Below are 12,796 nucleotides of genomic sequence, written 5' to 3'. Positions count from 1 at the left end.
GGCAATAGGCGGGAGACTCCGAACCACGACGCTACCACCAATCACCAAATATTTGCGCACGAAATATTCCCCCCCTCCAATTTCATAACGCGCACTCGAATATAATAAACAAACAGAGGTTACCATCACGCGTAGTGACTGCGGTAGTTAACACGCGACATCTGTACTCGTTCATCATTTTTTTTGTTACGAGAAATGTTTTGCGCTTAACGCGTACCGTAGTGCCGTACGCTTTCACCATCCAGGCCAGCGCCTGAAACCGACCCACGTTTTCGATTCTCGCAACTTAGTTATTTGGCCACACGGGGCGCTCGCGTTATTTCGGGGTTAAAGAGTTGACTTGTTTTTTTCTGGACCGCTCCGGCCTCGTCGTGGCGAAGCCGCCGCGCGTCCGGACCGAGCAGAATGCCCAAGAAGAAGAAGAACGGAGCGGTTCCCGTCCGGGCCGCGGGACCCGCCGACGAGTTCCGGAGCGGCTCGGAGGGTCGTGGGGAAACTGGCCGAGACGCTGGCGCTGCTGCGGCGGTCCCCGGCAGCGAGGAAATCGTTCGTAAAATGGAAGAGATGTTCTCGCATTTAGATCCCGATGTCATATACATGGTTCTGGCGGAGTGTGAATTTAAAGGTAAGGGACCGGGTCGGTCGGGCGGGGCGAGCTAACTTTTCACCAGCCGCCTGCGTGGACCGTAGGTCGCCTGAGTGACGAGGGGTGTTGCCCACGTCCCACGTCCCGTGACCGGTAGTCAAAATCTAAATAAACGACGGCGTGCACTGCGCCACGAACTCCTGACCATTACCTCTCCCCCTCTCTTTGCCCACTTCATTTTCTGCACTTTTTATCATGACTTCTATCTTAACTTGAAGTGAACGTCAAAGTGTATTTACTACAACTAATCTATGGAGAAATGCTGCCTAAAAGTCAAACGTATTGTCTCCTAAGGTCAATCATAATAATAAAAAACACATTTTAACTCATGCACCTTCTTCCAATGTTTAATTCTCCATGTCTTCTGTTGTTCAGTGGAGAATGCAATGGACTCTCTTTTGGAGCTGGCTGGTGCAGCTGAAGGTGCCGCCCCTGTGCGTCCGCCCATTTCTGGCTTTGAGGTGGCGGCAGCTCTCTTAGACCCCAAGTCTGCGCGTGAAGCGGGCCCCAGGCTCTCAGGGGACACACGGAATCCTGTAAAACGAGATTCACCCACGTTCCACAAGACACACACAGAGCTCAGCCGGAAGGAGAACCCTCCTGGTGCCATAGCCCTGTCCTCTCTACCCCTTCCACAGGCTCCTGATCCCACAGCAGTGTTGGGTTCTCTGTCTGGCCAGCAGCAGCAGACATCCAGCCATAGGCTGACTGGGGCCTGTAGGGGTGAGTCTCCGGTGGATGAGCTGAGCTTTGGAGGCGGGTGCATTCCAGAAGATAAAGACAAGGACAGGTCATTGGACTTCAGCCATTTAATGGGTGGATCTCTAGAACTGGGAGGGGCTGGTTCTGCCTTCCAGACTTACCGTAGAGAGGAAGAGCCCAGCTCGGGGGCGACCTTCTCATCAGAACAGGGGGTGGTCTGGAACCCTCAGGCCCCGGAGTTCAGGCCACAGTCTGAAGGGCCATCTTTCATTACACCTATTGCGCTAAACCCCACCCCTGCTTACCCATCTTACTGGTTTGGCTATCAGCCTGTCAGCCACGCCCCCTTAAAACCTACAGCCACCATACCAACATCCTGGACCACAAAATATCCAACCTCAAATAACAGACTCTGCCTTGAAGGAAATGTACTTGTGCTGCTTAGAGGTGCGCCTGGATCAGGCAAAAGCACCCTGGCCAGGTGTGTCTTCAATATTCTATCTATATTCTTCCATACAAATAATGAACCTGGATAATCTAACCTATGTATAAGTTACATAATGCATTTTTTATTTAAACATAAAATAAGCATTGTTTTGCCAAAAAAAAGTTACTGATTTTAGCACCTTCTCTGATCAGTTTGGCGTTCTTCTGGTTAACCCTCTGTCACTAATTGAATGTGGTGTTGCAGAATTGTGAAAGAAACTTAATTCAATGTCATAAAATATTAATAAAAAGGCCTTCTACACAATGGTCATGGTTAGGTTAGGGTGGTAGTAGCCTAGTGGGTAAAACACTCGCCTATGAACCAGAAGAGCCAGGTTTAAATCCCATATACTACCATATTGTCCCTGAGCAAGATGCTTAACCCTAACTTGCTCCTGGGGGACTGCAATTACTAAGTCACTCTGGATAAGTCCGAAAATTGTAAATACAATGGAAAGGTTTCGTTTGTACATCTTCAGAACAGTATGTGTGTTCTCAGCCGCTGCTCTGTATTGTAGGGCAATGCTCAAAGAGAACCCGGGTGGGATTTCATTGAGCACAGATGACTATTTCTGTCGCTCTGGGGAATACCGCTATGATCCGTCAGAGCTTGGAACAGCACATGAGTGGAACCATCAGAGAGGTGCAAACTAGTTCACACAACCAGACACCCCCCCCACGTGCCGTTAAGTACATTAAATAAGCATCTTTACTTTACAGCTGAGGAGGCTTTGCAGAGAGGCCAGACTCCTGTCATCATCGATAACACCAACATGCAGAGCTGGGAGATGAAACCATATGTTGCGAAGGTGAGGGCTCCTTTTTGGCAAATAAAAATGGGAGTATTGTTACTGCACACAGTGTAAATCCATGGTTGTTACAGGCCCTGAAGTACAAATACAAAGTTCTGTTCCGTGAGCCCGACACCTGGTGGAAGCACAAGCCCAGAGAACTGGAGAAGTAATCTAATTTCTCCACTTCTCCACCTTTCATTTTTCAGAATGCTTTTTTTCCTTATCTGACACCCAAATGTCTCTCTGTTCAGACACACCAGGCACAAGGTAAGCCGGGAGAAGATCCGACGGATTCTAGATGGCTATGATCGCTTCGTTTCAGTCCAGTCGATCATGGGCTCCACGCGACCTGATGTAAACGCACAGTGGGTATTTCTCTTCAGCACACTGCCATGTCTCTTTTTATCTTTTTGCGGCGATAACGGTCTTTATAATGTCAATTCATCAAGTAGTATAATAAGAATAAATGTGAGTTGATGAAATAAAATAGCAGTCCATTTTATGTCAAACACCCAGAGCAGATCACAGAGACATCAAAATTCAACCTTAGACTATAACTTTGATGAAAATTTGAAGTATCAATAATAGTGTTCTGCTGGTTAATATTTGTACTGGTGAGCCATTTTGAAATATGTTAATATCTGCATGCAAGTTTGCACTAAACATACAGAAGTGAATTGTGAATGTTCTTTGACTGACAGGAACAATAAGCCACAGAGCCATTTTTGCATTAGTGAATACAGCAAGACAAATTGACGCTGATGATGGGCCTTTCTCCGTTTATGCACATATTGTTTATTTTTGCACATATATACTTTTATTTTTATATGCACATATTGTTTAATTTTTTTTTATTGTTTATGCACAGTTGTGGACAGTATTTCAAATCGGTTCAAAGAAAATGATGTCATCACAAGTGGCAGCGCATGGCATGTGTGAGAATCAGTGTAAGAATCTGTCTTAATCTGAATAATTTTTTTGTCAGGCCTAGTCAGGTCCCCAGTCTGCCCCGGCCAGACCTGCTTGGTCTTCGCAGCACAGCCTCCTTGCCCGATGTCTCGTCTGTTCCAGCGCAGACGGTGGTAGCCGGGGGTGATGACAGCTCTCCTGAGTTATTTGATGGAGGAGAGCTGGACCGGGAACTGGAGGAGGCCACAAAGCTGCAGGAAGAGCTGGTGGAGTTCTCCCAGTCCATTGCTCAGAGGAAAAAGAGAGATGGGAAGCATGTAGACCCTGAATCCTGTCAGGAGCAGGATGAAGAAGGTCCCCAGGGGGATGACTCTAAGGCTGAAAGAAGCCCTCTGCAATTTGTGGGTGACTGGCCCTTTGAAAGCCTGCAGCCACGAGACAAACGACCGAAAAGCCAGAGAGACACCAACCAAGGGCCAGGTGAACCTGCATTCATGGTGAAAAACGTAGGTCCAGATGTAACAGAATTCCAGAAACCCCTGGATCTTTTAAGGTCTAGTTGTGAAGCTGAAGACCAGAGTGGCCTCATTGACAGCGGGGAAGAGAGTCAAGGTGAAGCCTGGCCGCCGCTCCCCGACTGTCTGACTCATACCTACACTTTACACCAGTCAAACTCAGAAAGTGAAGGAGAAGGGTGTGGCCATGAGGAAGAGGATAAAAGAGAGGAAAGAGGAGACTCTGGACAGGAGCATATGGTGCAGAATGAAAGGATGGTGAATGACAGACAAAATGGACGAGAAATAAAAGAAGAAGAGAAAGGTGAAGAGACAGAGGGAACGGGTGGCAGCCATGTTGCAGAAAGGCGGAGACCAAGCAGACGGTCAGGGAAGCAATGCCGGTTAGCTCTCACATTCACCAACCAGCAACCCTGTTCTCCCACGGCCCTCCTCCCAGAATCGGCACCGCAACAACCGGAGTCCTCGGCCCAGTCGCTCCCGGCCAAAACCGCTCCATTGCCAGGTGTTTACATACAGACTGAGGCAAGTGACTTTGCCCTTATGTGGCGTTTAGAACATGAAGGATTGTGGGACTGTGCCACTGTGAAGGTTCTCATGGGAAACGCAACACATTTTATTCCCAGAACATCCAGTGACGTTATCTGGTGTCCGAGTGAACGAGTGACGCACGAACGAGGCGCTCAGGTTGATGAGCCTGAGCTAATGGACAGTGGGATTGAAGACCAGGGCCTGAAAGTTCTCATTCATCACTTCAGAGCTGTTCCCACGGAAACGTTGCAGGACCTTTACGAGAAATGCCAGCAGGACCTGCAATGGACTACAAACCTTTTGCTGGATTCAGGAGAAGAAATGAGCCGAGAAGAGGAGGACTGTGACTCTCATAGAGAGAAAAAGAGTCTTGAGGGAGAAGGAGGTGATGAAGAGGAGAGAGAACGGGAGCCCAAGGGAGCTGAGGATGAGGCAGATGAAATGGAACATAGAAAGGAGGAGGATGGGGTGATAAGAGGGAACGAAATGGCAGGCATTATCACCACAGAGGGCGTCACCAATGACAGTGGTCACACAGTGGTCAAGGTCAGCAGGTCAGACGAAGAAGCACAGGTCAAAGATGAAACATCAGTAGATGCTGAGGATTCTGGGAGTGTTAACGCATCAGACATGCAAAAAGAGCTCAGTCCAGATCCCACCTCATCCAGCCTCTCACAGCTGCATTGGGCGTCTGATAAAGACCTAGCTGAACAGCCTGATTGGGATGTTCTGATGGAAGAGGCAGTGGAGGAGGTAGATGGTGTCCCGCAGTTCATCCTGGCCCAGCTGCAGGAGAGAGAGAGGAAGGAGGAGCAGGAGAGGGAGAGGAGCAGGAGGGAGAAAGAGATCGAGAGACTCCGAGAGAGATCAGGGGAGAGGAGCACAGCACGGTTGGACATTAGGACCCTGGAGCTCAGGCTGCCTACTGAACTTGCCCTACAGCTCATTGAACTGTTTGGCCCTGTGGGCGTCAACCCAGGTAAACGCTCAAGGTTTTTTCCCAGTTTGCATATTAAAAAAGTATCCTATTGTAAATATATGCAAAAATTGAATTAAACTGAAATATTTAGTAGATGTGTGTCAACAAATTCACACCTTCTGGCTACCTCCCACTTCTTTTTCTGCTTTAGATGACTGCAGCATTCAGATGGATCTCAACCTCGCCCGACTGCTGCATCAGAAATGGAAAGAAACCATCCAGGTACAAGATCACAATTATGACTCATTTGAATTGTGATTCAAATGCACAACTTTTTATTTTTAACATTTTGCATAATTTATGTGTCTACAGAAGAGCTGCGCTTCAGAAACTTAAAGACTAAAAATTTATACGTAATGAAGTCTGTGCAGAGAAGCAGAATGTATTGTGTAGTACAAATGAAGCTTAATTTAGAAAGGAACAAGGTCTCTTTGCATTTCTGAGCATTTATCACCACAAAAGGGAGGGGGGGGGTGTATGAAACTATGTATATGGGTAGATCTACATGTATTTCTGTTCCCTGTGTCTTTGCAGGAGAAGCAGCTACAAGAGGCATTATCCTATCAACTTCTGCAAGAAAGTATGTTAACAGAATTGTCTGATCTCACATTTCCTATGAAGACATTTGTGAGGCATCATAAATGCTTTTTTACACTCTTTACACTCACATGTACACACTAATGAAGCTCTTTTCTTCTAGGGGTGTTAGCAATATTTACATGGTGATATTGTATCGATACAGCAACGTCAAATATCAATATTGTTGTATGCAAGTTTAGTCCACCGGGTGGTGTGTTTTCTTGATTGAGGTCAGCAGAGATGAGAATTAACATGCGACTACAACCTCCACTCCTGTAGGTGGTTCTGTACATCTGAGTACTTTGAATTACTAATTGCCTGTGAGATCACAAAACACGGAAGACCGATCACAGCATCTTGTATTTCAGCTCTGGTTTTATATTTTCAGTGAACTGTAGAATATCGCAACATGCACAGAATCACAATATATGGTGATATAATTGTATTGTGACTCATGTATAGGGATATGTATTTTATTGTATTTTTTTATATGTCCAGACGACTGTGATCGATGCTTCTACCTTTTTTTTGTCCACTTTTTTCAGCATCACCTTTTGTTTCCATGGTAACAGGCTCTGCACAATCGGGCAACTCACAGGCAGATTTTGCCAGGCAGCAGGACTCCTCCCAATTTCAGAGTGGTACAAATGACTGTGAGTCACTCCTGGGCCAATCGGAGTCGCATGAAAATATTCCATTCATGGACCACTGGAGTGTGTCTGTCCCACACGTCTCTCTCAGGGACATCATGACAGAGGAGCAGGCACTGCAGGAGATTGAGAAGGTTTTACATTGCAAATGCACACACACAGTTCTGAAAATATAGACAGACACTCATTGTGCAATTTGTACCATGCCGGCACTGTATTTGTTTTGCGTTCAGTCCGTGCTGAATCACCGTGACCATGAAAGGAAAGACGGAGCGGCAGTGCTGAAGGAGAAACGGCTCTTCTCTGTCTTCCCCTCCATTGACAGACTCTTTCTCAAAGATATCTTCAGAGACCACAAGTAAGAAAAAAGGAGAGACTGCCTTCTACACACTCACTACATTAAAATGTTGAAAAGTATTGTCTAATATACACCATGCATTTCAAAATTGCTGTTTGGTCAGTTGCCTTGCGTTTCTGGAGTAGTTCCACAGTTCTACAAAACAGCAAAATAATAAAAGAAAAAAAGGAGGATGGACTGGGTTTACAGTGCTGGTTTCTGTATACTGTTGTTGAAATATTTAGACCATCCATATGATTCAAGAGGTAAAATGGTTTACTAAGCAATCGCTGAATTTTTTTAGTAAGACTCCCTACAGTCTTTACAGAAACAGTCACTGGGCAGAAGCAGGCCTTAAGGAGGACAAGAAATCATTAGACTTCTGTCCCCTCTCCCAAGGCCAGCTGTCTGTCTGTCCCCATGTCATACAGGGTGCCTCTTACTGTTAAGCTTGATCACAAAATGGATGACACAAGAGGCTCAGGTGGTGAGCGGAGGTGATTCACATTCACTTTCAATGGGATGACTTCCATGTACCGCCAAACTGAATTGTGGGTCTGTCACGTTGCATTGCTGGTGGTTCTGCCGGAAGAATTTTTCGAGTGCAGAGCGAGTGCATACAGTCATTAAATCGCAGCATCATTAATGCCTTTTAAAATTTGCATGAGTAACTGATAGGCAAACAAATGAATCTACCAACTATTTTTGTTTCAGTTTGTCTGATTTAGATCAAGTAACTGTCAAAGTTTACTGTGGACCGTGTTTCCTCTTACTGGTTTGAATTAGTTATAACTTGGAGCAGACGCAGCAGTTTCTACACTCCCTGTTGGATGAGGGGCCTGTCAGAAATGTGGTAGCAGCCGATACCTCCCCACAGCGAAACAACAGCACTAGCAAGCCTAGACCACACAGCAAAGAGAGGGTGAGTTTTTCTTTTTAGGAATACTCATGAAAGGCCATATGAGCGAGAAGATCATTTAAATCGTTTTATGCAATGACTTCTGTACGCTCTCTTGTGAAGTGAAGTGATTGTCATTGTGATACACAGCTGCACATAGTGAAATTTGTCCTCTGCATTTAACCATCACCCCATAGTGAGCAGTGGGCAGCCATGACAGGTGCCTGGGACGGTGCTTCGCTCAGTGGCACCTTGGCAGATCGGGATTCGAACTGTCAACCTTCTGATTACGGGCCCGCTTCCTTAACCGCTAGGCCACCACTGCCCCAGCTTTTTTCAAGTAATGTCTTTGTGTTACAGCAGGTGCACAAACTGAAGGACGCCGCATTGATCTATCAGGATACTGAGGACCCAGAGTATGAAGACTTCAGAGCTGAGGCACGTCTGCAGAGACTTAAACAGCAAGAGAGTTTTAGCAAAGCGGCTGAAGCTTACAGACAAGGGAAGAAAGATGTCGCCAGCTTTTATGCCCAGCAGGTAACACTCAAACCCACTTGCAGCACACAAGCCAGACACAAAAAGTATACAAATAGTGTGTGTGTTTTTTTTTTTTTTTTTTTGCGAACAGGGTCACTTGCATGGTCAGAAGATGCGAGAGGCAAATCATCGCGCGGCGGTGCAGATCTTTGAGCGAGTCAACGCATCACTTCTGCCACAGAATGTTCTAGATCTCCATGGCCTGCATGTTGATGAAGCGTTGCAACATCTTCATCAGGTTCTCATCGACAAGACCACAGGTGCACACAAATACACACTCACTCATGCTCATACGCACACTCACTGCGTAGAGATTTTCTTGAATTTATTTGTCTATGTATCTGTAGAATACCAACAGGGGTTGTGTCGGCCCCAGCTATCAATCATGACAGGTAGAGGAAACCACAGCCAAGGGGGTGTTCCCAGAATCCGGCCTGCTGTCATTGAGTACCTCACTAAACAGAATTACAGGTAACAGCTTCCAGGTTGCTTGGCTTACATTCATGATAAAACACAATCATGAACACAAGAACATTTATGTTAAAAATAGATATGATATATGTTAAATAACAGATATCAGATATCTGGGAGACACAATTAAGTGAAATATTTGTTCTTTGGTTCCCTGCATGAATCAACAAAGGACAAGCCTTTAACGTCATAAAGTATTTTGCATAATTGATGAGCAATTCTTTTTTCCTGTTCATTTTTATCTAATTTTTTTTCTTCCTCCCACTCTCATAGGTTTACTGAGCCAACAGTTGGTTTAATTTTAGTCTCCCTGCACTACAATTGAAAGGCAGTTCAGTGATTTCTGCTGTGCACGCGCACAATATCTCTCTGTTGAACACACACACACACACACACACACACACACACACACACACATATATACTGTGCCTACCTCTGTAAGGTGTTATCATGCACACAATGTTATTTTATACATTTCTTAAAGGTTTGCCTTTACCAGGCCTGTAGGTCCATTTATATTTATTGGTTTGGAATATGTTCTAAGTTTTTACAACAACAAACTATTATGGCTCTTAAATCATTGAGTCAGTGTTTACTACATTCTCAGGGCTCACTATTAATGCAGTTTTAGAAGTGCGTGCCTGGATTTGGTGTGAAAGTGTGTACAGAGGCTTTCTCCTCTGCTCTGCATGTGTGTGCTCTTGTGTGCCAAATGTATTATTTTCATTCAGGCATTTGAATATTTTATTGACATTTGTTAAAATAAGCAGTTTTAGGTTTGAGTGTCTGAGAGCAAATGTAACATTTGTAATGTTCTAGTTTTAGAACGAATCAACATGCACTCACTTAAATGCCTTTATTTAATTCTTTAAGGCTTAATTCAGTATCATTGCATACACAGTGGTCTGTTTTTTTTTATATAAATTCTTAAGTGATTGTGTATTTCTTGACTTGTCATGTAAAGGGATCATTTTAAATGACATTTGTAAATTTGTTCATTTACTTTGGTAAAACGTGTAAAAAATAAAACTCGTCTGGATTGGAATTTACTTTTCAGCCAGGTCAATTTACTTCTAAATGTTTTTCAAGAACATATACCAAACAAAATAAAATACAACTGTCATAGGTGTCACGTTAACGTTACAGCATTTTTTTTAGACGCCCTTATCCAGAGCGGCTAGTTACAGGGACAGTCTCCCTGGAGACACTCAGGGTTACGTGTCTTGCTCAGGGACACAATGGTAGTAAGTGGAGAGCATCCTGACACAGAACCTTACTTCATAGTTTGGTAACAGCTGTCTCCAGGATTGCAATGGCCTACAGACGGTGATCCTTGTGGCGGAAGGCTGCTGCAGGTCCGTGCCATCAAATGCAGCATCCGTGCCATCAAGGTCAGGGTGGTAGTAGCCTAATGGGTAACACACTTGCCTATAAACCAGAAGAGCCAGGTTACTACCGCTGTGTCCCTGAGGAAGACACTCCCAAGGTGGGACTGTACCTGTAACTACTGACTGTAAGTCGCTCTGGATAAGGGCGTCTGGTACAAGCTGTAAATGTAAAAGTTTTTACATTTATCCAGAGCGATTTACAGCGTGCTTTCAAGTTACCATCGATGAAGTGATCAGTTCCGGTTCTAGTGAACCCCAACTATGAATTCAACCTTTTTATTCACTCTGTTGTAGATTCTGTACACAAGTTCGACAACAAGAAGGTTACAAGTTAATCTAAATATTCTTTAAAGAGGAAGGTCTTGAGCTGCCGTTTGAAGGTGCTCAGTGACTGAGCTGTTCTGACCTCGAGGGGAAGTTCATTCCACCACCGAGGGGCCAAGACGGAGAAGAGTCTAGATGAGCGTCTTCCTTTTACCTTCAGAGATGGAGGGACCAGGCGAGCAGTACTGGAGGCTCGGAGTATACGAGGTGCAGTGCGAGGTGTAATAAGGGCTGTGAGGTAGGATGGTGCTACTCCATGTTTGGCTTTGTAGGCCAGCATCAGTATTTTGAACCTGATGCGTGCAGCTACTGGGAGCCAGTGGAGGGAACGTAGCAGAGGGGTGGTATGGGAGAATTTGGGAAGGTCAAATCACACATAAACAACTTCTTCAATACTTAAAATCAGGCAATAGGCTCTGCTCTGATGCACCACAGCCAGAAATGAAAGACTTGGGAGGAGTTTATATCCTCAGGCCATGAGGATGCTGAACCAGGACATCCCACCACACCTCACACCTCCCAACCAGACCGTCTGAATGGTCACCGTAGTCGACTGTTACTGTTCCACTGGTCACTGCACAATTTAAGCACAATGCACTATAGCAGTATCCATAGCCACTTGAGTTCTCCTTAAACAATTTCCCCACCTTTATTCAATTTTATTTATTTTTTATAACTATTACTTTAACTATGCACAGTCAAAACAGAATGGTTAATGATGAATTTCACTGCATGTTCACTGCTATAGCTATAAAACGAATCTTGAATGACTATACCATGGCATTTATTTATGGCTAATGGTGGTGTTAATAAAAGGTGGTGTTAGTAAGCAACATCATTCCATCACCTTGTTGCTGAATTTGTTATTAAATTGTACTTATCTAGTTTAAAAGTGGAATGTAACATAAATTCTAATCCTAATTCTTAGATCTATATAGGAGGAAATATTTGCTAATTTCTCATTATCTGAACTTGGACACTAAATGGTGCATTTCAGGGAAATTGTACTGGCAAGACTGGTTTCATTACTCAAAACAAACGTGTTGCCAGACCTGTTTCAACTCCGTTTCACTTTCTCCAGAGGTAATCATAAAAATATACAACCCCAATTCCAACGAAGTTGGGACGTTGTGGCAAATGTAATTAAAACATAAATCCTTTTCAGCCTATATTCAGTTTAATAAATTACAAAGACAAGATATGAAATGTTCAAACTGATAAACCTCCTGCGACACATTCCAAAAAAGCTGGGACAGGGGCAGAAAAAGACTGGGAATGTTGAGGAACATCCCATATTGGAAACATGATTGGGTATAAAAGGAGAATCCCCAAAAGGCTCAGACCTGGGGCAGGCAAATTATCCAGCAGTTTAAGAACAACATTTCCCAACGTACAATTGCAAGAAATCTAGGGATTTCATCGTCTACTGTCCATAATAGAATCAACAGATTCAGAGAATCTACAGAAATCTCTGCACGTAAGCGGCAAGAATCGATTGAAGAGCCTTGCTCCACCTTTGCTCAGTAACACTTCAGAAAACCACTGTCGGTTAACCCAGTTCGTCACAACATCTACAAGTTAACTTGAAAGTTGGTAACTTGAAAGCACGTTGTAAGTTGCTGTGGATAAGGGCGTCTGCCAAATGCCGTAAATGTACAAGTTAAAAATCTCCCATGCAAAGCGAGAACCATATATATATATATATATATATATACACACACACACACACACACACATATACATACATATATATTCATCAGCAACACCCAGAAACACATGAGCTCATCTGAGATGGACTGACGCAAAGTGGAAAAATGTGCTGTGGTCTGACGAGTTTGTCAGGATCCGGTCCGAAATGGGGGTTACTCCGGTCCAGGATCCGGACCAGAGTTTCATTGTTGTCCTGTGTAATTTTCCCTAATCGTTTTCACCTGTGTCAAATGTATAAAGCTGCCCTGTTCGTTTCTGTCCGCTGTCAGGTCTTTGAAGTTATGTTCCGTGTTCACCAGTGTCTACGTCTTGGATGTCTCCCCTGTCTTGTGATTCACAA

General features: G+C 44.4%; 1 protein-coding gene across 5 annotated transcripts; it reads left to right on the top strand.

The window, feature by feature from the left end:
• The first annotated feature begins 320 nt into the window (after positions 1-320).
• On the top strand, positions 321-12,487 carry n4bp2 (NEDD4 binding protein 2). 5 transcript variants are annotated; one of them, XR_003749638.1, is made up of 17 exons: positions 321-625; positions 1,022-1,829; positions 2,353-2,477; positions 2,555-2,643; positions 2,718-2,794; positions 2,880-2,993; positions 3,614-5,562; positions 5,714-5,784; positions 6,097-6,142; positions 6,687-6,925; positions 7,025-7,149; positions 7,915-8,050; positions 8,387-8,563; positions 8,655-8,823; positions 8,911-9,034; positions 9,308-9,450; positions 12,466-12,487. XR_003749638.1 is itself a non-coding variant. In XM_028978567.1 (16 exons), exons 1-16 carry the CDS (start codon positions 406-408, stop codon positions 9,357-9,359), a joined length of 4,491 nt encoding a protein of 1,496 aa, XP_028834400.1. In that variant the 5' UTR covers positions 321-405; the 3' UTR covers positions 9,360-10,083. The 5 variants fall into 5 exon arrangements, 4 of the variants coding, with proteins under 4 accessions (XP_028834400.1, XP_028834399.1, XP_028834398.1 ...); XM_028978567.1 differs by lacking the exon at positions 12,466-12,487 and having other exon boundaries at positions 6,714-6,925; positions 8,390-8,563; positions 9,308-10,083; XM_028978566.1 differs by lacking the exon at positions 12,466-12,487 and having other exon boundaries at positions 6,714-6,925; positions 9,308-10,083.
• Positions 12,488-12,796: the final 309 nt, after the last annotated feature.

Source organism: Denticeps clupeoides, chromosome 4 (assembly GCF_900700375.1).
Source record: "Denticeps clupeoides chromosome 4, fDenClu1.1, whole genome shotgun sequence".
NCBI classification, from domain to species: domain Eukaryota; kingdom Metazoa; phylum Chordata; class Actinopteri; order Clupeiformes; family Denticipitidae; genus Denticeps; species Denticeps clupeoides.
The sequence above is the reverse complement of the archived record's forward strand: the minus strand, read 5'-3'. Positions and strand labels throughout refer to the sequence as shown.

Bases quoted from the DNA above. Each gene is read 5' to 3' on its own strand.
- n4bp2 (XM_028978564.1), top strand. From the start codon at position 406: ATGCCCAAGAAGAAGAAGAACGGAGCGGTTCCCGTCCGGGCCGCGGGA. The intron at 1,830-2,352 runs GTGTGTCTTCAA...TCTGTATTGTAG, and splicing joins GGCAAAAGCACCCTGGCCAG to GGCAATGCTCAAAGAGAACC. The intron at 5,563-5,713 runs GTAAACGCTCAA...TTTCTGCTTTAG, and splicing joins CCCTGTGGGCGTCAACCCAG to ATGACTGCAGCATTCAGATG.